The sequence below is a fragment of the Echiichthys vipera genome (genome assembly GCF_963691815.1).
Source record: "Echiichthys vipera genome assembly, chromosome: 2".
NCBI classification, from domain to species: domain Eukaryota; kingdom Metazoa; phylum Chordata; class Actinopteri; order Perciformes; family Trachinidae; genus Echiichthys; species Echiichthys vipera.
The window spans coordinates 36,421,328-36,447,208 of NC_139827.1; the positions used below are offsets into that span (position 1 = coordinate 36,421,328).

Consider the following 25,881-nt stretch of genomic DNA (forward strand, 5'->3'; position numbering starts at 1 on the left):
ACCCCTGAATAACGGCCCCTTCACCGAGGCCCCAAAACAGCTGCTGGATTGGCAAACTCCATTTCACCCAGTGCCAGCCTACAGTAGCTGCACCCAACCCTGGCAACCAGCAACGTTCAACGCTATTGGCTGCTACCATGGAAACAGAACGGGACAGAAAGTCATTGTCAAACCCGTCAAATAAGATTAAAATTTTTTAATTCAGACTAAATATATTTTTTTATGGAAAAGCAATACTTTCATTCTGTACCCCTCAAAACACCCCATGGGTGTATTATTGTATTTTTAAATATAGCTTTTAATAAAGATTCTACATATTTAACCTTTAAGTTAAAAGCTACAAAAGTGCTGAGAGCCGAATACAGAAATGTCTTTTTCTCTACTGTCCTGCTGCACTGACATGAGTTGAGTCTCGCAACACAACTTTCTTATAGGGGGGTCTTTACGGGCTGGCTGCAGCCAGTGATACGTCACTGCCGCCCGGTTGGAGGCAGGGGCACGCGCTTTGACCCTTCTCTAGAGAAGGTCCCTCTCGGGAATGACTCAGTGCTGTTCAGTGTGTTAAAACTTGTAATGGAAACACAAATTAGCATGGCATGGTTCAGTTCGGTGCAGCAAAAAGAGCCAATGTAAAAGGCCTATGGGTCAACTTTAGAGTTTAATTGAGTTCATTTTATACACCATACTTTGTACGTACAGGAACATGAAATGGTGACCCTTCATTTACCAAGCCAAGTCCCTATAACTGAGCTGGTACTGGGCCAGATTCACCGATTTACTGGCACCTGACTGGGTGGGGCCGTTCAACATTATCTACTCTGGAGATCAAAATGAGAGAAAAAACTATTAATACTTGATTCACTCTGAGATATTGTTATTGGTTATTGTTCATAATTTAATAGAATATCAGCTGTTCATGTACCACTGCTGTACTAGCATGTTTTTAGATAACCACAGCACTTCAACAAAAATCTTTATTTAGTGAAACAAACAGTGATCAAAATTAGTCAACAGTAACAGTTGTGTCAGAAGAGAAGATTTCAACAATGTTTTCTTCTCTAGGATTCAAAAATGAACAGGAAGTGTAGAGGCCACAGCTTTGAATGACTAATTTGTGCCATACACACTCATCAACATTTTCAAATCAAGAAAAAGAATGGAAGTCAGAAAGCTGTGTATGTGTGGAGACATGGAGCAAAGTGAAGCATTGCTAGTGAAGTGAGAAGTGTGGTTTCCTCCTCACCTGCTGTGAGATTTCTCAAGGTTGCCCCCTACAATACAATAATTCTGTCACACCTGCAGTTTCCTCATAATGAGGACTGAGTGAGAATCCTTTTTCATGTCCCCAGATTCTAGACTAGTATGGTGGTCTGGGATTTGAATCAACATTGCTAAATATCAAAATGAATTCTTGACCATGGGAAAGTCCCAACTTGAAGTCCAGTTACTAGCCCTCACAGCTAAACCACTGAGCATTTAGCAACCACATGTTGGGCCTTCCAAATTCAGCTATATTTAACTTAAGTCACTTGTCACCCTGGTAACACAGGTAATCTTGATGTAGCTTTTGATGTACAGTGGAGATCAAAATTAGAGAACAACAAAAAATCCTTGATTTGTTCTGAAATCCTGTTATTTTTTATTGTTCATAATTTGATAGAATATCAGCTGTTTCTATACCACTGCTGTACTATCATGTTTTTTTAAATAACCAAGGAAGTTCAACAAAAACCTTTATTTAGTGAAACAAGCAGTGATCAAGATTAGTGAACAGTAACCATTGTGTCAGAAGAGAAGATTTAAACAATGTTTTCTTCTATAGGATTCAAAAATGACAGCCACAGCTTTGAATGACTTCAGCACATCTGCGCCCACAGGACATCACTAATTTCTCACACTGCTCTGGTTTGATCTTGGTCCATTCTTCTTCAGTCTCTGCCACAGTTCAGTGACTGCGGTGGGTTTCTTAGACATTACTTTGTTGCCAAGGATTTTCCAGAGATTCTCTATGGGGTTAAGATCTGGACTCTGGTCATTTCATTGTTTCAGTATTCTGAGCTTCACGGAACTGCTTTACCTGTTTTACAGTGTGACAGGGGGCATTGTCTTGTATGAAAATTGCAGCTGATTGGAGACAGTTGCAGTGAAGGTATTGCATGTTGCTGAAGGAGGTTCACATAAACATTTGCATTCACCCTGCCATGTAGCTGTACAAGAGGCCCAACTCCTGCTGCAGAAAACATCCCCAAACCATGACGCTTCGTCCTCAAAATTGAACTGGGAATTGTGTCCAACAATGAAGTCAAATGTCATCAGGTGCAGATTAACACCAATAACTGGAAGGGATCTGAAAGGGTTCTCTAATTTCCCACTTTTTTTTTTCACAAAATAAAGGTTATTGTTGAAGTGCCTTGGTTTTTTAAAAAAACATGCTAGTACAGCAGTGGTATAGACACAGAGGATATTCTATCCAATTATGGACGGTAAAAAGTAGTATTTATTAGTTCTCTCATTTTGATCTCCACTGTAGATATTGTTGTGGTGACAGTTCAATCGTTATTTAGGCTCCGTTCACACTGCAGTTCCAAGTGACCTGAATCTGATTTTTTCACTCATATGTGACCCATATCTGATTTGCTTTTGACAGTGTGAACAGCACAAGTCACATTGAATCTGACATTTTTCAATCAGAATTATACCTCTTTTAAATGTTCTACTGAATCAGATACTTTGATGTCATTCTGACCCAAGCTGCACTGTTTTGTGAATGAATGACAAATAAAGTTGATTGAAAAAGAAAAAGTGTGCTACAGGCGTGATCCAGGAACAGAATCAAAACAAACATGGAGGACAGAAATGAATTAATTAATTTTCTGTCTCCTCCTCCTTCCTGATATAACCCGCTCACAAATTTGCCGTCTGCCTCCGCACACTGTTTTTAGCATTAAGCCATAAATCCTACAATACCAGTTGCCATTGCCATGTTCGCTTCCATAAACACAGTTGTGGCGTGATGATCAATGATCAACTGCACATGCGGGTCACTTCAATAGCGAGAGCTGTTCATACAGCAATCCACAGACAGGCCACATTTAAAAACGTGATGCGAACAGACATACAAAAAATCGGAATTGTGCATTAAGACTTGCAGTGTGAACATTTGGCTGTGTTATTAGCTTGTACCACCCAGAATTATCAGGATACATAAAGCATTTTGGCAACAGAAGTGTCTTGTTTTACCACCAGATAAAATAATCTACCGTCTTTTCATGTGTCCATCCAGCCTTTCTCTCCTTTAATGCATTTGTCAATGTGTTTAATAATTTGGCCAATGTTTAAGAGTTATTATTTCCTTCCTTCAGTTTTCTCTTACAACACAAACCGTCTTGTTATTTGGAGTTTAAAATAATTTGGCTGAAGTGTATCAATAATCTAATATTCAGCTCTTGACGGACTTTATAAAGAAACCTAAAAAAAGCAGTAGTCCTCAGCTGACGTGTTAGGTACCACTGTGGACACATTATAGATACAAGCAGATAGATTAAGTCAATACACATACAACAGGTGATCAGTCATCTCTGTGAAAGAGGTCTTGATGAGAAGTGATGTTCATCTCACAGACTAATGGTCAAATGATTGATCATTTCAGGTTGGGGGGTATGAGTGTTGTGGGGGTTGATGGAGCCGCTTGAGTGAGAGACTGTAAAAGACAGAAAGAGAGAGTTAGCATACATGCCAGCCCATTGGACATCTTTCTTCTTCCCATATTACAAAGTTGTCAGTATTTGAAGATGCAACTCGATACACAGGGGAATATTAGGTCCATTCTAAGCATGGGACAGCTATGCCTTCTCATGATGTCTGATGGCGGACAGATAATGGTGACAGGAAACTAACCGGCAGTTAGCATTAGCTTTGCTGTCATCATACAAACAAAAAATCTATTTGCAGTAAAATTTCACACAAATTGTATCAAAGCTGATAAATAAGTGATGAGGACTTTTCTCAACTGGAAACAGATCAAATGTATTGCCTATCCCGAATATAAATACTGATTAAAATATTAATAAAAATAATCAAGGCTTCCCAGAGACTGTGTTCAGTTAAAGTGCAATAGAAAACAGCAGTATAGTAACCTGTTGTGGGAATTTTGGATATAATTCATAATCATAGTTTTGTCAGGTCAGACACAGTTCAATGTCTCCTCTGTCTCACGTTCTTAATGGATAATGCAAATAACTAACTCATGATTATATATGGGCATATTTGTGCATCTGTACCCTGTGTTAGAGACATTGTGATGAGAGAGGTTCAGAATGTTCAGAATTGTAATGTCTAAGGCATGTTTTTGTTTGGTCTAAAGACGTCACCCAACCAAGGCTATTCGCGTCCTGTCCCTCTCCCTAAAAGACTGTGTGAGATTTGACACATCGTCATTCCCTGCTAGACTCTAGGCTTTGTGAGGATGTGGGGATGAACGTATTTTTGTCTGCAGAGGAAAATGCTTTGGCAAAATAAACCACGGAGAAAAAGCTGATCCTGTTTGTTGATCTTTATTGGAGAATCTATTTCCACAACAATTTGGCGTCCCTGGATGGGCACCCGGAGTGAGAGGAACAGGCTGGACAGGACTGACGGTGAAACCTGTGCACAGTGGAGTGAAGCTCCTTCCTCAACCTCGCCACAAATTCAGCTGAGAAGTGGGGGCCTAATGTCCAACAGCAGGCGTGTCCTCTCACTGCTGGTGCCTACTGAACTCGGTGGAGGATCTCTTCAATAATCTCCGGTGAGTTTTTGTTGGTGACGTCTAGGACAGGGTGAAAGTCCCTGCTCCGCAAATGGTTTGAGTCCATTTGTTTGTTTGTTGACGTCTAGAGGACGAGGGTGCCACTACCTCTTTGCAAATGGTTTGAGTCCATTTGTTTGTTTGTTGACGTCTAGAGGACGTCTGGAGGATGAGTGAGAGTCCCTCTTCCACAAATGGTTGGAGTCCATTTGTTTGGTGGTTGACTTCTAGAGGACGTCCGGAGGACGAGGGTGAGAATCCCTCTTCCGCAAATGGTTCGAGTCCATTTGTTGGTTTGTTGACGTCCAGAGGACGAGGGTTGCCAGCCCCTCTTCCGCAAAGGGTTCGAGTCCATTTGTTTGTTTGTATACGTCCACTAGGGCCCTAGAAGACGAGGGTGCGGGACCCTCCTCTGCAGGAAGTTCGAGTCTTTCTGTTTTTTGACGTACAGTGAGAGTCTGTGCGAGGGCCGGCCAGCAGTTTGATCAGCTGCTCTCTTTTTCAGTTCGAGTCTGATTAGTAGTACTAGTTTGTGAAAACGTTGTCTCGCAGTTCGAGTCTGTTTGAGGTGAATTACAGCAACGTTTCTGGTTAGCTCATGAGCAAAGTAAGAGGTGATTCCGGACAGTATGGTAGATAGTTTGTTGTGTGTTGTTCCCATGTGCGTCTCTTTTTTCTCTTTCCCTCTCTACCCCATTTGTGTGTGTGTGTGTGTGCGTCGGTGTTCGACAGCTGTGGAGAGAGAAGAGTGTGTAAAGGGTTTGTTTAAACTCAAGGTCACATCAATAGTACTATCCTCCCTTTCCTTTGCGCTGAGAAAAGAGGGAGATATGTGAGAGATTGTTTTTAACAGCAATAAATAACTAGAACTAAATAAAGTAATTCAGTCGGTAGGGTGGAAACTCAGCTTGTGAAAACTTCCACAGGAATATATATATATATATATATATATATATATATATATATATATATATATATATATATAACCACTGCATGTATGATATGTAGAGCACCAATTAATAAGGTAAAATTACTGTCGGAAATAAAGATATAGATCGATAAATATATAGATCTGTAAAAAAAAAAATCTGTAACCCATAAATATATATGTATATCCATAAACTGGATTCTAGAAAATCTTTGAACGGGTAAAAACGGGTAAATCACTGACTGACCCACTTTTATCAAGGATGTTTGCATGTGTGTGTGTGTGTGCGCGTATGTGTGTGCGTTCGTTTAAGACATGTTTTGACTGACCCAATGACCAATTGAGATACTGTATGTGCCTTGGCAAACTGCTATCAGCATGTTGAGCAGCTGGCCTTCATGGTTCCGAGTAGAAAAGGTTAATATGACTCAGCTGTGATCCAAATTGAGAAAAAAAAGCAAAATAGAATTGTTACATACATGCTGTGAATCAAACAAATGAAGTTTTGCGGACGTTATCATTTTGACAATTAAAATTCAAAAGTTGGGTGTGGCTATAACGGCCAATCGCCATTTTGGAACAGTGGCGCAGAAGAAAATCGGAAATAGGTGTGGTTGTGCTATCAATCGCCATTTTGTAGTTGGGGCGCAGTTGAAATTTAGGTATTGGCCGTGGCTTGGAGGCCCGCTATTTTAAAACCTGGTCGCCATTTTGAATCAAACGTTGTGCAAGTCTAAATTCTTGGTACATGTCACTTTTGCCAGGAGTGGTTTGGCAGACCGCCAGACAGGAGGGGGGTGCAACAGATAGCAGTTAGCTATAGGCCCTAGTAGCATAGCTACCAGAAAGGCTAAGCTAAGTGTTAGCATTTGCGATTGATTGCACCTATTACCATAGACTAGTTTAGCATAACTAGCATAGCTAATGCTAAGCTAATTAGCATTGAGCAAAAAAAAACCTAGCATATCAATTTAGACTTTGGCTTTTACCATAGACTAGCTTAGCATAACTAACATAGCTAATGCTAAGCTAATTACCATTGAGAAAAATAGCATATCAAAATTAGACTGTGGGTATTGTCATAACCTAAGTTAGCATTACCAATATAGCTAAAGCTAAACTAGCTAGCATTAAAGCTAAGGAGTTAACGGTTCAATTGATTTCAATATCACTAAAGACGAGCTTAGCATAACCAAGGTAAGCTAGGCCCAAACTTACAACGCGTAAAACATAGAAATAGCATCCTCAGAGGAACAATAAAGCACATAATTGACACGCCAGTGCGACTCTAGACAGACCTAAACTAAGCGAGATGGGGCCAACTCAAAGCAAACGCGACGAAGGCGTAGCCCTTAGCCCAAATCTCCAGTACATGAACAAAACTACGGTGAATCTTGCATTGACCAATTCAAATTTTGGGCCACTGAGTGCGGTTTTCCCGATACAGGCAGTTTTAGTCTCAGACAATTGGATTCTGAAAAGTAACCTCATGCAGAAGGAGAAAGATGACAGGGAAAAGCAAAAGAGCAGGAGGGGCAGAAGAAAGGAGTCTTTCAAAGCTGATTGGGCCGACGAGATAGCTGGCTACAGGAAGCCAGGCTGAGAGACAGAAGGCAGCAGACAGGCAGTGAAAGGGCAACCTCTCCTCCCCCTCCTTCTTCTCTGTGTCTTAAACTAGATGTGACCCTCGACCTCGACTCGGCTCCTCCGGCAAGGCTGGCTCCCCAACCAGCCAACCAGCAGCAGGCTCAGCAGGCTCAGCCCCAGATCCAAGAGGCTGCCCAGCCTGCACCACAACCGCACCAACCACTCTACCCCCTCGACGACCTGGCTGCACTGGGGAGGGGGAGAGGTGGCCAGCCGGCCACCACGACAGGCAGATCCAGGGGAAGAGGCAGAGGACTCGGCCCCCGGCGATCGCGATCATCTACACAACCCCCCCACCTACGTGCACGAGCTGGCTCTCACTACACCAGGAGCAAAAACCTGAACGGTGAGACGAACATGAAAGAGGCTGCCGCCCTGTTCCCCAAGGTCAAGGATGGAGGACAGAAATATGCAGCGGACCTCCTGACTTTTTGTCACCATTTCTGACCTACCACGAAGAGACAATCACCACAGAGGTTGTGAAAAAGGCAGTGGGCGTGGCCGAGGGCCAAGGGGGCAAGGAGCTATTTCATCTGCGGAAAGCATGGACACTGGCGAAACAACTGCCCAGAGCGTGAACAATGGCAGACCAACCGCCAGGGATTCCGACACAGGGGCGATTGACTGGCCGGAGGACTGGGGTGAGTGAGGGGCGCATCTGGACCGGACACAGGCTATCCGAATGGAACACGTGAATACACCAACACATCCACACTCTCTCCATGACACAGTTTATTTTCCGTACTGCAGGCTATTAAATACCACTACCACTTACCACTATCTATGGCTCCTCCCCCACTCAAGCCTCACTGCAGCACATTGTGCTGCACACATCTGCTTAGGGAAAGATATGCTATTTGAACAAACATGGTTTTAACAAAGTACTCTGTGTGACAGTTTAGAACTGCAATGCCTGTATTGGGATAACACACGCTGTGCAATCTCTGTGTGCCTGCCTAATGTTTTTTTCCAAGTGCCCCAGTTCCCGTATGTTTCCCTGATCAAAACAGAGGAGCCGCAAAATCTGGAACCTTGGTTGACAAAATGCATCAAGGCGACCGGATGGAATCAAACGGCCGACCCCGCAACTGAGCATCATCAGGTTTAAAGGTGCATCGAGTAACAATTTCAAAAGGCAGGTGCTGCTCTTGAGAACGGTGGAGATTTAAACTTCAAAACCCAGAGGTATACTCTACATCACACTTCACTGCACCACACGGAAAGATAATGATTAATAATGTCACTGACGTACCAGAACTGAAACGAGTGCCACCGCAAGTGTGGGCACAACACCGGCACAATGTAGGTTTGCTAAAAAAAAAAAGACAAACCTGTTGTAATCACCCCAAAATCCTCTTACAGGCCCTGCCAGCGACAGTATCCATTACGAAAAGAGGCTGTGGAGGGCCTCAAACCGGTGTTTGAGACCCTCCCCAGGGCAGGTATCATCGTCCCCTTTGAGAACTCACCAGTCCGCACGCCAGTATGTCCGGTGAAAAAAAAAAAAATGGCATCCACAAACGCCAGACGAGTGAAGGGTTTGTCCAGGACTTGCAGGCGGTAAATGCAGCAATCCATGCACGCGCCCCTACAATACCAAATCCTCATACAATTCTTTCACAAGTTCCATCTGAAAGTAAGTGGCTTTCTGTTATAGATTTGGCTAACGCTTTCTTTAGCATCCCCATACACCCCGACAGCCAATATTGGTTTGCATTCACATTTTAAGGTAAAGCATCAAGTTTACCCGACTGTGTCAGGGGCTGTCGAAGTCTCCAACCATCCTCAGCGCTACTCAGCGTGAGAATTTATAGTCCCCAAGTCTGCCACAAAACAGCGCCTTGCTGGCACATGTGGATGATTTAATGATTTGCTCTCCTACACAGGAGGCTTGCGTCGCGGACATGCTAGCCTTGCTTACACACATTATATCGCGAGAGGGGAAAATACTTTCCCAAACATGCATCTCTGCCATCCAAGAAATCCCAAAACCAATCACAAAGAAACAGGTTATGAGTTTTCTTGGCATGACATCATACTGTAGACAGTAGATCCCTGACTATGCAAGCATCGAGGCACCTTTGGCGGCCATTGTTCATGGTCAGGGTCTAGCAGCACGGGACAAGGTCGCTTGGACGCCCGATGCAGAAAAAACATTCCACGATCTAAAGCTAGCTCTACAGACACCACCCACTCTGGGCCTCCCAGATTGCAACCGGCCATTTACACAAACCGGGGGACACTACATGACCTCTGTCTTACTGCAGGATTACGGGGGGCAAAAAAAACAAGAAAAAACGGTTGCATACTTCTCATTCAAACTAGACCCTATGGCAGCCGGTCTCCCAGCCTGCCTTAGAGCTGTGGCAGCTGCGGAGAAGGCAGTCATAGCTTCTCGCGACATTGTCGGTTACTCTCCACTAACCTTGTTAGTCACACATACAGTCTTAATGATTTTGTTAGAGGAAAAAACCTAAAAAATCTGTCCTCCGCAAGATGGTTAAAATACAACACCATTCTGCTCGAACTGCCCAATATCACTGTACGGCGCTGTACTGTACTCAATCCTGCCACGTTGCTCCCTACTTCTGAGAAACAGGAGCCCCATGACTGTGTGGCTATTTTTAATGAAATCTGTTCCCCCAGACCTGATTTTCGCGAAACACCACTCACCAACCCCGACATGGAGCTTTTTGTGGACGGCTCAGCATCAAGGGACCCGGGAACAGGCCTTAACCAATCAGGTTTTGCAGTCACCATACACAAAACATTTTTGGCAGAACTTTTCCCGTCTAACTATTCAGCACAAGCCGCTGAGCTTGTGGCCCTGACTGAAGCATGCAAATTGGCTAGAGGTAAGACCGTCACTATTTTCACAGATAGCAGATATGCTTGGGCAAATCGAGATTTTCTCACTGCATCTGGCAAACCCATCGCCCATCACAACTTGGTCGCTTCCCTCCTTGATGCTTTGCTGTTGCCACATCACATCGCCATATGTAATAGAAGAACATACACATAAAACGGACTATGTCTCACTAGGAAATGCCCGTGCTGATGCTGCAACTAAGGTCGCAGCTAAACAACCGCTGATAACACAGCTTGCTATCACTTCCAGCCCGCTTTAACACCCTACGCAGACTTAAAAGAGCTGCAGAACAGAGCCACACCAAAAGAGAAATGGGCGTGGAAGCGGACTGGCAGTGTGATGAAACAAAACGTTTGGTATGGGCCTAATGACAAGCCCTGTTTGCCGGATTATTTGTATCACCATTACGCTAAATAGACGCATGGTCGGACCACGCGTCAAAAGGGGGGATGACACGTGATATTTAAAGAAATTGGTTCACAAAAGGGTTTCTCACTATACAAAAATTTGTGATCTCTGCAACAAACAATGCAGGCAGAGGCATTAGGTTCAAACAGAGCGCCCATCCCCCAGCAGCGAGACCTTTTGATCACTTACAAATGGACTTCATAGAACTAACACCAAGGGAAGAAAAGGAATTTTTCCTCGTCATGGTCGACAGGTTCTCAAAGTATGTAGAGGCTTTTCCCACTTCAAAGCAAGATGCGTCAACAGTGGCAAAAGACTTACTAACACAGATACTTCCCAGATGGGGAGTCCCCTTACGAATATCAAGCGACAATGGGAGCCCTTTTGTAGACGCTGCAATTAAAAACATCAGTCAGTACCTCGGTTTTGACCTGAGGCGGCATTGCAGCTAGAAAATGGGACCCTAAAGAACCAACTAGCTAAAAGCTGTAAGGAAACCAAACTGCCCTGGACAAAGGCCCTCCCCATTGTGTTGATGTACATGAGGGGGAGAATCAGGTCCAGAAATAATCTCAGCCCGTTTGAAATCCTGTTTGGTCGGCCTTTGCGAACTGGGATTGGGTCTGAGCGAAGGCAATTCCCTGAGACAGGGTGTTGTGAAGATGAGATGCTGCAATAGATGAATACATCTAACCTCTGTTCTCTCTGATATTCACAAGCAGGTGAATAGCTGGATCCAGGTGACTGGGTAGCGGTCCAAGATCTGAGAAGGAAATCTTGGCGATCAAGAAGGTGGAACGGGCCCTACCAGGTGCTGCTCATCACAGAAACCGCAGTAAAGGACGCAGAGAGGGCCACCTGGATCCACGCCTGCCACTGCAAAAGAGTCACGGAGCCATCAGACGACGCCCTCGTACAGACAGATCCAAGGGAACCAGATGGCATCAATCTTCCGAGGCCAGCCACTCCAGGGGGGTTGAGACGCCACCTGGACCTGTTGCCGGCTCAACACCTACTACTCCTGCTGCTGAACGAGTCCTACTCCAGCCTTGCAGATCGAAACGGACAGGAACTACACATCGTGGACATCGCCCCGGTCACCCGACCGGAGCAGAATGCGTGGTAACGAGCTGTGGCTCTAACCGCCAGGCTGATGACAAATGACAGTTGTTATGTCTGTGCCCAACATCCTCACGTGTGGGCATGGCACTGCCTGCGGCATCGCTCCCTGGTTGGGGGTTCTGAACATCAGTGCCGTCAACTACGAGGGATCGACAGTCAAAATTAAGAAACGTCACACCTACACTGAGTCAGGTGCATCATTCAGTGATGACGACAAACCCCACACGGCAACGAGGAGCTGTGTGCTTTGTAAGAACGTGCCGGACATCACTTGACCAAAATCTAGGCACGTCCTTTTGCAACTAGACAATGAGCGCCACGTGCAACAGCGCATGGAACGCTGCCTACACCAACCCTGAGTGCAAGAACGCGGGCTCTTAACTGGGCAGACTGAACCTCACACACGCCCACAGCCTGGCCTCTCAAGGGGGTTTGTGCCACATTATCGGGACAAAATGCTGCACCCATGTGCTTGCATTAGGTGACAATTTGACTCATGTTGTCGCCCACTTGAATGAACTGTTGAGAGAAAAGCAAAACTCAGAAGCCCATGATTGTTTAGATATCCTTCATCTCAACCCGGTGAAGAGTGACAACAGACTTTGTCAAGGGGGCTGTAGAAATTAGAAAGTTGCTGAGTGGTGACGGTGAGTGGGGGCCCTGTGGTTAGAAGTTTGGCCAAGTACATGTATGCTGTGTCCGCACCTTCTTTTTAATCATATTTTATCATTTTTCCCCTTCAGGGTGAATGTTTCAAGCCATCAGGTCAATTTCTGGCCTGTGGTAGTGAAAGAAAGAAAGGGGTTTATCTGTATTATGCTATTCATCGTTTGTTCCTTTCCCCCTCAATCATTTATTACATGATAATTACCCTTTGTGACTATTCCAATCACTGTTTTTACCCAAATTACCTTTATTCATCTATAATATAAAAAGCTTTTTTCTCCAGATTAATGCACGCTATTTTAAAAATTGCTAAAAATTTAAATATAGATAAATTACAAATTTCCTGTTTTAGTGAACATAAAATGTTCAAAAGGGGGACTTTTGTGGGAATTTTGGATATTTGTAATTCATAATCATAGTTTTGTCAGGTCAGACACAGTTCAGTGTCTCCTCTGTCTCACCTTCTTAATGGATAATGCAAATAACTAACTCATGATGATATATTGGCATATTTGTGCATCTGTACCCTGTGTTAGAGACCTTGTGATGAGAGAGGTTCAGAATGTTCAGAATTGTAATGTCTAAGGCATGTTTTTGTTTGGTCTAAAGACGTCACCCAACCAAGGCTATTCGCGTCCTGTCCCTCTCCCTAAAAGACTGTGCGAGATATGACACATCGTAATTCCCTGGTAGACTCTAGGCTTTGTGAGGATGTGGGGATGAACGTATTTTTGTCTGCAGAGGAAAATGCTTTGGCAAAATAAACCACGGAGAAAAAGCTAACTGCTTGAGTACAAACATTAAAATAGATGCTAACATGATTTATGGAATTCAATTATGAATCATCTTTGCATTGGTTAATGCTTATTATATGCTGTTCATCCAGGCTTACTTTCGGTTTACTTTGCCATGGCCACCCAAATCTAGCTCTGTGTCCCAGCTTGGCCACCCCAGTCAAAATGTCCCAGAAAAGCCACTGACTCCAGAATTCAATCTTGAAACGTTTACTTTGGACAAGGGGGTCTCTAAACAGGTCATATCTCCAGTGGCTGACTGATATTGGTGGAAAATGTATGTATTTTCAAGGGGTGGTGCAAACTGGTAGGTTAAGAAGTGTTTTGTAATTTGATGTCAGCTGTCGCTGATGTCACTAGTGAAAATCAAACCTGTTTAAATTACATCTTTATGAGAATGACCGGCAGTAACTGGGATTCTTTACATAATACACGCTATATGATTTGATCTGTAGACTGCCAACACCAACAGACCCCGACTGGAACAGACTTGGTCCAACAGTCACGCCCCAATTATATTAATCATCAGCTCAACAGCCTTAATGTTTGTCCCTACTATAAACTGCTAATGTTAGCATGGCCAGCTTAGCTAATATAATATTTTTTTTTTCACTTCAGTTTTTAATGTTGTTTTCATTTAACAGACATTGCAAAAACACTACTGACAATAACCCCCCAAAAAAATTCTCCATGAGAAATACCTCCATGACTGTGAGCTGGTGGTTGTTTGGTGTGCTTTCCACATCTCTTTCCATTGTTGATGTGTAATGCCTATGCTGAGTTCCAATTCCCATTTTTCTTTTACATATTTGGTTGAATTTTTATTTGCTGTCAATGCTTTGTATAATGCTGATATAGTTCTAAAAGGAGTTCCTGCATATGATTTGATTAGAAGTTGAGTTACACCCCACACTTCCATGGAGGCATCTCTTCTGATTTTCTTCTTGTAATAGTCCCTTAGCTGTAGATACCTATGAAAATCATACTTCCCCAGATCGTATTTATCCTTCATATTTTGAAAACTCTCCACCTCCCCCTTCTCCTCTAGGGTGCACCATGCTGTGATTCCCTTAGTTAACCATGTTTTGAATAACCCGTCATATTTGTTTGGTTTGAAACTACTATCAAATGCCAGCCATTTTAGTTGGTTTATATCATTTATCTTGTATTTTTGGACCACTTTGGACCATAGATCCAACGTGAATGAGGTAATTGGGTCTATTCTTTCCTGTATTTTTTTTGTAGGTTTCCTTATCCCCAATGATGCTCTGAATTGGGTACCCAGCAAATTCCTTTTCCATGTCTTTCCACTTAGCCACGTAGTCAAGCCTACACCAGCACACTATTGATCTAAATTGGGCTGCATGGTAATATTCCTTTAGTCTTGGGAGACCCATACCTCCACTATCTCTTCGTAGCTGAAGAGTTTCGTACCTTACTCTGGGGCTTTTTCCTCCCCAAATAAATCTTGATAAAACTCGATCCCAATTTACAAATTGTGTTTGGGGGACCTCTATAGGTAAAGCTTGGAACAGGTATAAAAGCCTAGGCAGTATATTGATTCTGACCGCCTCAATTCGTGAGCTGAAATCTAATGGTAAAGTAGACCATCTTTCTATGTCCCTTTGAATATCCTGATTGATGTTGTTGTAATTTGCCTTATATAATTTGGTTCAACTTTTAGTAATGCAAACCCCCCAAGTATTTGATTGTTTTCTGCTTCCAGTTAAAATTGTAAGATTCTTGTATCAGCCTTGATGGGGTATAGTGTAATGTTAAAACCTGTGTTTTTGATATATTAATCTTATAACCCGAGATATGTCCGTATGTTTCGAATAATTTCATGTAGGGAGAGAGTCATCCGGCTGTCTGAGGTAGGCCATGATCAGCAAAGAGCCCTATCTTGTGCTCCGTACCATTTATAGTCACACCTTTAATTCCTTCATTCTGTCGGACTGCTTGAGCTAGTGGTTCAATAAAGAGAGCAAATAGAGTCGGCGATAAGCCGCAACCTTGTCTGGTTGATCTTTGTAGATTTATCCTATCCGTCAGGCTGCCATTGATTTTGATTTGGCACTGGGTTGATGGTAGAGTGCTTTTTTACATTGAACTGATTTGCTATTAAATCCGAATCTTTCTATTACTTTGTATAACAATTTCCAGTTTACAGAATCAAAAGCCTTTTCGGCGTCCACACTTCATAACAACATATTCTGCTTTTTCTTGTGGGCTTGCTCGACAATATGTATAGTCTCCTAATGTTATCCTGTGCTTGTCTATTTCTTATGAATCCCGTTTGGTCTTCTTCTATGATGTCTGCTACAAATGTATTGATTCGGTTTGACATAATTGATGTGTATATCTTATAGTCTACGTTCAATAGTGAGATTGGTCTATAATTTCCACATTGTTCTTTATCCTTCCCAGGTTTTGGGAGCATAGGAATTATCGCTTCATCCCATGAGGGAGGTATTTTATTGTGTCTTAGTGTCCAATTGAGCGACGCCAAAAGTAACGGTGCCAGTTCTTCCCTGAGTACCTTGTACCATTCGGCAGGATAACCGTCACTTCCCGGGCTCTTTTTATTTTTCAACTTTTTAATTACATCTGTCACCTCTTCCATTGTAATTTAATTTGTTAATATTTCATTTTGTGAGACGCCAATTGAAGGCAAGTCTAAAGAATTCAGAAATTCCTCCATCTCATCCTCTCCTGCTGATATAGGTTGGGTATACAATTTACTATTATACTCCTGGAAGACCTTCTCTATATCTTCTGGCGTGCAAAACAGCTCTTGTGTGTGGGGGTCTCTATTTTATGGATGCTATTAATTGTTTGTTGCTTTTTCATGCGTTTCGCCAATAATTTAGTAGCTCGTGGTCCTATTTCATAATAGTTTTGTTTCAGAAACCTATTTTTTTCTCTACTTCGTCTGTTAAAATGTCATTTATTTTTGTCTTTAAAGCCGTAATTTCTCTGTATATATATTGGTCTTTTGTACTCTGAAAGTTTCTCTCTAGTACTCTTAAATGTTTTGTGTATTTCTTGTATGTTTCTTTTCTATTCTTTTTCAATATTGCTGTTTCTGCTATCAATTTCCCCCTAATAACCACCTTCATGGCGTCCCAAAGTATGTTGGGTCTACTTCACCATTATCGTTTTCCTCAGTATATGTGTTGATTTTCTTTCTGATCCTTTCCTTTCTCTGTTCATTATTCAGTAGGCTCGTATTCAGCCTCCATGCTGTTTGCCGTTTTCTATTACGGAGGCCAATTTTTAAGTATAATGGGTTATGGTCCGATACCACCGCCCCCCAATACTACACTCCTCTACCAGATGACACTCTCCCGCACCGATGAAGAAATAATCTATCCTTGAATGTGTTTTATGAGCAGCTGAATAATATGTATATTCCCTTGTCCATGGATCAGGCCCATCTCTTCCAGTGGTGTAATGATAAACCTTGATAATTGTTTTCTATTTCTTTTAAGACTCGTTGTATCACTTCTGTGGCATAGCGCCACATTTATATCACCACCACAAATTGTAATTCCCTCTGATTCCTTACTTGAAAAAGTGCTTATCACTTTCGGGGGGCGCATAAATACTAATCAATGTTATTGTTTCATTCGCTATCTTCCCCTTTATTAAAACAAATCTTCCTTCTTTGTCTTTAAGTTCCTTCTCACAATCAAACTAGATATAGTTTGCCAGCAATATTACTACACCTCTTTTACGTCCACCTTTATATGTACTATGATATAAATTCTTATAACCAAATTTCCTGAGTTTTTCATGTTCTATCTGTGATAAGTGTGTCTCTTGCATCAGTATAATTTGTGCCCTTTCTTCCTCGCCATTAATCTAACTTAACTCTCATAACATAACTCTCATATCAAGCGCTGCCTCTATGGCATCTTCATATACTTTAACTCTGTCTTCACAGTATATTCTTATTTAAGCTAGCGGGGTCTGGAACCAGATTCCTTCTTGTTTTAGGGCGCACTCACACTGTCCTTCCGCACCGGGCCAAAACCGTTTTTTCAGCTAAAGCCTAGTGCGTTTGAGCAGTGTGAGTGCACCCGCTCCGCGCATAACTGCAGACAGCGGGCCGAGAGAGGTGGGCTTTTGTAGAGCCTGTTTGCACATGTACGAGCACGAGCGTGCGCACGTGTACGAGCACGAGGCCTACGGCGGTTCTGACGTCCTTTATGTGCGCCTGTTCAGACATAGAAAATAGAAGACCATGCGCGGACATTTAACAACAACAACAATGGCGGCGAAAGGAGGTGGAGTGTTCACTGCAGATTTTGGTCAGATGAAAATATTCAAAAACAGTTGACAAAACGCACAAAAACTCTGAGGGCTATGGAAAGATTTGAAAACAAAGCGACGCATCGCGATGACGTCAATCAATGCGTGTGACGTGTTACGGCGTGATGACGTATGGACAGCAAGAAGCATTTGCGCGAGGCCCAGGCAGTGTGAGTACAAACGGGCCTGGGGCGTGGGGGGAGAGGGAGGGGGGACATGTACCCTAAAGGCCGGGGTGCGTTGCGGAAGGACAGTGGTGAGTGCGCCCTTAGTCTCTTTTTAATACTTCCATATGTTTTTCGCTTCTGGATGACTTCGGTCGCATAGTCATGATCAAAGAAAACTTGTTTGTCTGCGATCTTTATCGTTTTCTTCTCTTTGCCCCATACCTTTTGTAGGATATTTTTTTTAGTGTCGTATTGCAGAAAGTTGGTGACTATTGATCTGGGGGTCGCCTCCGGGCCAGGTTTTTTCACGAGGGCTCGGTGACAGTGCTGGATGTGAAGCTTGGTTCCTTCTGGCGGTCCGAGTTAAGTAATCAACAAATGCTCCACATATTTGCTCAACGACTCAAAGTCCTTTTCTGTGTCTTCCGGGACTCCATAAATACGGAGGATATTTCTCCGTGATCTGCCTTCTAAGTCCGTTAGCTTCTCTTGTAAACGGCGAGTCCGCTCCGACATCTCCCACATCAGTGTGCCCCAGTCTGCCTGCCACTCCTCAAGTTCCGCTATGCGTGTCTGTGCTTCCTCTATGCCGGAGTTTATTTTTGGACCACAGCATCAACAGTTAAAATCCTGACGGGTTGCTGATATTCTGTCTGTTAAGAGTTTTGGACAGAAATTGCTAAATGGACATTTTAACACACTGTGGACTTGAGATCCAGTGTTTTCTGATGTTTTTTGAATTCCTGTTTTTTGATCTTTCTTTCTGTGTCTCCTTACACTATTATGTGTATTGAGATTTTGTTTAATCGGCCTGTGTGCCAAGTACTGGAAGCTCTTCACAGCTTAATTTTTTTGTTTTCGATGTTTATTACCCACCGCCATAGGGTTATCTGTGTAGTATTTTATTTTCTGTGACTCGTTCGGTCGAAGGGTTTTACTGCAGCCTGGCACTTATCATGGGCTGGTGTGCGGAGGCAACCTGCACCAGTGCAGTGTATGCATTGTGGCCCAGGGTGGACGGTTGGGCTTCATATAGGCAGGCATTCTATTAATCCTGTTTAATGTGGAGAAATGCCTTCACGAATCTATTTTACATGGCTTTCACTGTCTGTTTTGAATCATCATTATATTTACTATTATTATTATTATTATTATTATTATTATTATGTGACTTAAAAGGTCAAATACTGTTTGTTGAGGGAGGGGACCTCGAAGCTGTTAGTTGCAAGCTGGAGAGCTCATAAGGTGTTTTTTTCTATGGGATTAGCCCTCAGCTTGGTCACAATCTTATTGTCTTGTTTCCTTTATTTTGTTTTGTTATGTTTTATGTGTGTTGGGGTTCCTTTTTTTGTTCTGTTTTATCCTCCCCCCTCTCTCTTCCTCCACTACTACAGAATACTTTTGGTCATGCAGTATAATTCTAACTTAATACTATTGTTCCTATGGCTAATGCTGTAAAGACAGGTACCGGAGTGCGTCTAGGACTGACCTGATTGTCTTCAAAGCAGCAGTAGAAGTTGTTCAGGTTGTTTCTTTTCTGCTCTTTTGCCATTCTTAAAAGCCTTTTCCTAATCAAACCTCAACTGCCGGAGTCTTGGCGTAAACCAGGGCTTGTCATTATTATAAGTCACCCTGGTGCGTGATGGCACACAGCAGTCCTGATCATAAGCTGATATATGAGGTTACAGCTTACTCATCCAGACTGGTGGAAGCAGTCCTGAAAACATCCTAGTCAGTGCAGTCCAAACACGCTTTCAGATCCTCTGCAGCCTCCATGGTCCACTTTTTTGATGTCCTCGTCACAGGTTTAGAAGTTTATAAGTTTTATAAGTTTTAATTTCTGCCCTTTAGGTGGACCTGAGTCCTGCCTTAACCACGCGTGTCACGGTCCGCGCGGTTAAGGTGGAATCAAACCAGCTGCTGCACCACGTCTGGGATGTTCCTACACAGCCATGTCTCCGTCAGGCACTGAACAGAGGATGAATAAAAGTCCTTATTTCTCATTAACAGAAGCTGGAGTTTGTCTATTTTATTGACCAGTGAGCGAACGTTTGAGAGAAATATTCCGGGTAGCAACGTGCGTCTTCCTTGTTGGCAAAGGTGCACGAGCGCACCGGCTCGTTTTCCCCTGTATTCTGGCCAAAGGTGAGCGCGCCATTAAAATAGCTGTGGTGTTTGTACAGAAAACAAGACAAAACAATGTGCACCAACAACTTGAGGTGGCCGTCGGCGGCGTCATCTTGTCAGCCTCAACGCATGGCCCAACATAGGAGAGCTAACTCCTCAGGCCTGGACTCTGCTGTCCACTTACATCTCAAGTAGAAAGCCCCCTCCTTTGATGACAACAATGTCTGCATCCTGGACAGAGAGGAAAGATGGTTTGAAAGAGGAGTAAAAGAAGCCATCTATGCAAAACTAGAGAAACCATCGCTAAACAGAGGAGAAGGTCTGAGACAACACTAATCTCAAATTTACAATGCTGCCCTTTCATCCTTCCCAGGTGATTCAACAATCTAACCTAAAAGAACTGTTCACGAATGGCCTCCTGTGACTCCAAGGAGTGTCGTTAAGACACAATAGAGAACTCACAAAGTCGAAAGCTACTTCCCACCAACGACTGTCACTCCAACGACGGTCATTGGCACTTGGAGCACAAAGGGTTCCAGTGACATCATAGTAGTTGGACCAGCCCCAGCTTGGTCAGATGCGTACATGAACTGATGAAGCCTCTTGGATGAGAGGTGAAACGTCTTCCTAGACAAATAATCAAGTCCAGTTGCTTTTGACTGAGATTGCTTTGGGGATAACGATGACGTGAACAAGGGAGAACATTCACAGGCCCTCATTATCAGTCTACTTAGGACAGCTCCATCCTCTGAATGCCTGGATCTTTAATTTGTGGTTGTAACGTTTTATGAGGCTCTGATTATCCTAGAGAAGTCTTTCCCAAAGTTAAGTGTCGGGACCTAAATTTGGTATTATTATTATTTTAACTTCTGTGATTCCCTCACTGTTGATGTATTTTTAGAAGTTCTGATCTTGGGGAGACACCAAATTTCTTTTTTGTCTTGAACTAAAAAAGTTTGTGAGTCCCTGTCCTAAAGGTCACAGAAGCTCATTTTATAAAGGTCAAGTTTCAAAATAATGTGCTCACTACAATGAAATGGCTACTATCAAACATGAATACAATTGGGTGAATTGAATCCACAAGAGTCTCAGCTGTCCACCTCAGTAGAGGGTTTTGGTTTTCCTGAGAATGGACATTCTGTAGCTGATGTGAAGAAGGAGTGAGCTCTGATTATTCATGTTTCATAATGTTGTGCATAGCACTGATCACGTCCATTATGCAGAGTAGGCCAAACTGACATGGGAGGAAGGAAAACTGTGTGCAGACTGAGGAACAACACAAACTCACTTAGGTACACCTCATCATCTTTCAGTTCCTCATGTACTGGTTATACTGTTCCTGTGATCGCGGAGGAATGGATTGATCGGGTGTTCACTCTGGGGTTTGCCTACTATCAAGTGATGTGACACAGCCAGGGAATCTTCAAGAACAATAAAGCCATTCTGTCCTTCACCACTGAGTCTCTTTTCACTGCAAATGGCATTAATGGAGACATAAATCTCACACTATGAAGAGTTATACCACGTCTTAGGTTGGGCCAAACAACACCCCTTAGCAGTGCGGCAGTGATTGCTCTAAGACTGCAAGGGAAGCTCAGCTTACCCTAAATTGTCACCAAAAAAAAAAGAAAAAAAAAGTGGTGAAATATGAACTGCTGTGTGTACATTTCATTGATTAAATACGCGCTAGAAAGCCTTCATCTTTTGCCCGGAATCAGCTACTTATCACAGGTAACCGAGCAACTTCCTTCTCATTCATCCCCACAGCGCTTTACACAGTCATACGCTCAGCTTCTACTGACCTCAGTGGGGAAGCGTAGAGTGGGTTGTTCCACTCCAGCGAAACTAGACGGTCATTGGAAAAATGCTGGGCCTTGACCCGCCCATCGGAAGCTCAGCATCTCTCGGGGTCTATGGGACACTGGGCTTGCCCGGACGCTCATCTTCTGCATGATGATTGGACGAGCTGTCAGAGGCGGAATCCTTTTTTGATTGACAGCTAAATGAGCGACTCAGCGATCTTGAAGACTAAACATCCACCGGAACATTTTCCAAGTTTTTCATTCCGTTGTTCTGAACTGATCCGGAGACTTTACCAATCCCCAGCGACTTTGTCTTTGTTAAAAACGACTAGCATTGTGTTTGGTGACTCTGTGTTTTTTTCCCCAATGAGCAGCGGCAGCTGCGGAGCTTCTCCCCCGACACGATCACTCACAGTCACAGGTGGTCACACTTCACAGTAGCCTGGCGCAGCAGCTCCAGCTGCTAGCATTAGCAAGCTGCACATCATGGCAGATAATATGAATGTTGTCGACCGGATTTTGAAAGAAAGTGCCGTCTGCCACAACTGCAGGATCCCAAGGAATGCTACAGAAATCTGTACATGGCCACCCTCGACAATCTTTCAGAGCAGATACCTTGGCGTTTTGCAAATTTTGAAAGCATGTGCTTCTTAGAATTAGTCAATCCAGGGAAATTTGATGAGATGAGACAAGTGTTTCCAGAGGAGGCGTTTCAGAGTGTACTGAAAAGTTATGGCCAGTGTTTTGATTAAGGGAGACTGAGGTGTGAAGGGCCTTTATTCAAACAAGGACTTGAAAAGTGATTGTTTAGGCTTATTTTTACAACATGTTTCAAGTGATTGGTTAGTCTTATTTAGTAAAACATAATTATAAAGTGATTGGCTAGTCTTAGGGCGCTCTCACACTGGCCATCCATACCTTGCCCCGTGCTTTAGGGTACTTGTCCCCCCTTCCCTCTCCCCCGCGGCCCAGGCCCGTTTGTACTCGCACTACCTGGGCCTCGGCGAATTGCTTCTTGCCTGCCTATACGTCATCACACCGTAACACGTCACACGCATTGATTGACGTCATCACGATGCATCGCTTTGTTTACAAATCTTTCCATAGACCTCAGAGTTTTTGTGCGTCTTTTCCAACTGTGTTTGAATATTTTCATCTGACCAAATCTGCAGTAAACACTCATCACACCAACGTGAGCATTTGTTTTAAATGTCAGCACATGGTCCGTCCTTCTTTTTTCTATGTCCGAACAGGCACACATAAAATGACGTAAGAACCGCCGTAGGCTTGATGCGTTTGCTAGTGCTCGTACACATGCGCACACTCGTGCTCGTACATGTGCAAACGTGCTCTACAAAAGCCCACCTCTCCCAAACGGGCCATGGCCGGCAAGCGTACCGCGTCTAGGCGCGGTACGGTTGCACTCACACTGGTCAAACAAACTAGACTTTACCTGTGAAACTCTCTTGGGTAAGGTACGGATGGGCAGTGTGAGTGCGTTTAGTGTTTATATGTGTGGCATTTTTTTTCCGTTTGAGAAACTTCATGATATCTGCAAGCTAAGTATGGCTCGGTTAGGCTAACAGGGCTGCAACAGGCTAATTTACATCCAGACGTTCCATAGCAACAGCTATTTCTTTGTAAGAACAATGCTTTATGGATGATTTTTGTTAAAAGACACAGTTTAAATTGGAATTTGCCCATCACTTTAATATTGCCATAGTAGGTAACCGTTTTATAAAAGCAATAGCTCACTTCAGGCTGTGATATGTTGGGATTATATCACGTCTTGGCATCGGGCCGAACAGCACCCCTTAGCCGTGATATAATCCCAACATAGCCTTATTTTTTACAACATATTTATAAAGTGATGGAGCTGGAGCCAATCCCAGCTGACATCGACCATATTCGCAGGGCACATAGAAACAAACTGAGACAGAAAACCATTCTCGCTCACATTGACACCTACGGGCAATTCAGAGTCATCAATTAACCAATTAACACGAGCACGTCTCTGGACTGTGGGAGGAAGCCAGAGAGCCCGGGGAAAAACCCATGCAGCTGGGATTCGAACCAGGAACCCTAATGCTGTGAGGCGATAGTGATCACCACACAACCAAGGACCTTCGCTATAACCATCAAAAACGTCCATCCATGATGCAGTACATGCACATCATGATCGCATTTGTGTCACTCGCAAGCACTACAGCCCGTTTGTGGTGCAGAATTTGTACTGAGTATGCATTGTGAGCAAACATCCTGGTATCTGCCTCCTCATGTTTCTCACAGGAAAGTTCTGGAAGCTCAACCTGACAATCAGAGGACAGTGCGACCAGGATCACAGAAGATTGCACCAAGAATAAGTGTACATCCTGCAGCAAGTGACTTGTTTTGAGCTGCCCATGCTTCCCCCATGTAGTTCAACAGATTAGCTTTTTTAGTGGATTGTTAATGAAGCCTTTCCATTCAGGTGTAGAGAGAGTATCATGTGGCTAATACTTCATTTTGCTGGGGCAGGTCTTCATCCTCTTCTCTAGTTCCTCAACTTTCAGACCTTCAGAAGGAGAGACATCATATCGATTACCAACAAAGTGTACTTTCCTTGCAGTTCATGAAAGGTGCTGCTCCCAAGATGTTGGTAAGGTTGAATGAACGCCATGGCATCTGCTACTATTACAACAGGCTTGTAAGTCGGCGGTAGTTTGTCCACCTCCCCCTATGAGCTGCCAAGGGCTTTCTTGATTGCAGCCAAGTAGTCTGTCTTGTTTCCTTTACACATTGTGTAACTTTGGTCAAGGGACGGATCTGGCTCAAACAGGAAAGCTGGGTAACTTGTTCATTAATGGCAAAACACTTTCACCTTCCTGTCTTCCTCTAACTCCTGAAAAAAGTACAGGTTCACCTGCACTCTCCTCCTCATAAACCTTTTTGGCTTAGAATGCCATGGACGTTGACTTCTTTAGCTGCAAAGGTTGAAAGTTTAGTTTTAATTCTCACTGTCTGTTCTTCTTGCTGTAGCCAGTGCCTCCAGTCCTTTTTCATGCATGCAGATCAAGTCAGCAGATGTGGCTTTGTGGCCTGTTGAAATGTTGATCAGCTCCTGTTCTTCACATGTGAAAGAATTGATCATTTGGTTGTTGATGACATCTTTTATTTTCTTTACACCTTCTGCCTCCTTTGCACCTTGGCTGTCCTTGTCCTGGTGATGTTTGGTGTCATCCGCATCCAGGTGTGCCTCTGACACAGCTGTCTGAACTGGAAGAGCTTTCCAGTATTTCTCTATGGCCGCTGACTGATGCCCGATGCCAGTGAAATTTTTTGTCTTGGCATTACAGTTGTAGGTTTTTTCAAGTGCCATGTCTGTCCAGACAACATTGAACAGGACTATGAAGTATAGTGAACTTCCCATCCTTGAATTCCCTATAGATGTTTGGAGCCAGTGTAGGCAAGCTTCTCATAGCATCTAGGTAGTGGGGTAGGCAGCATACATACTTAAAATGGCCAGTCATCGCTTTGTGGTAGGGGAAGTATGTACTTCATCAAACTCAGCCATCAAACATGACAGCTTTTTCAGTTGGTCAGTTGCAATAGCAAACGCAGATGTTGCCTTCTCTACATCCTCATCTGACAGGGTATCTAGGAGTAGCTGGACATTGTTGCTAAGCAGACACATTTACTCAAGGTCCTTCTCTTCATCGACCAACCATCTGGCAAATGCTTCCCAGTGCAGAGCAAACATGGCTGCATACACCATAGTGTGGGCATGCAGCATTGCCTAGTAGTCTTTCCCGCTGATGATTTTGTTTGCTGTTCCACGGAGACAGACATCAGCTTCGACCTTGATGTCTTTGGTTCCAGTGGACTGAATCAGTGAACCATGATGCTAAATATACAGCATGTTATTCAGAATTTTGAGAGTAGTCTAAAATTCTCTTGATCTTCTGAGCTGGTTGATCACCAATTAGCAGTTAAATCATCATAGAACCAATGATTGTAGTTCAATTTGTATATATTTCTTTGGAATGAATATACTGTTTGGTGAAAAGAATGGCATATTGACTGATGTCATGACTTGGGGTAATAGTTGATTGCCAATAAGTAAAGTGAAAAAAAATCTGGGACACTGATTTCAGTTCACACTTGCATAAGAGAATGATTTTATTCCTGTCTTCAGAGAAAAAGTTATGCAAATACAAAAAACAAAAATGTGGTACGTTTTGTCCTGCAACTGTTCATCATGGGTGTGATGTG

The 25,881-nt window shown here is 43.3% G+C and overlaps 1 protein-coding gene across 1 annotated transcript in view; it reads right to left on the minus strand.

The window, feature by feature from the left end:
• Positions 1-1,720: 1,720 nt before the first annotated feature.
• tmem176 (transmembrane protein 176) overlaps positions 1,721-25,881 on the minus strand; it is a 40,633-nt gene continuing 16,472 nt past the window's right edge. Inside the window, exon 7 of the mRNA XM_083931481.1 lies at positions 1,721-3,700. Within this exon, the coding sequence (XP_083787607.1) occupies positions 3,641-3,700 (60 nt within the window). The 3' untranslated portion in view covers positions 1,721-3,640. The remainder of the gene's footprint in view (positions 3,701-25,881) is intronic.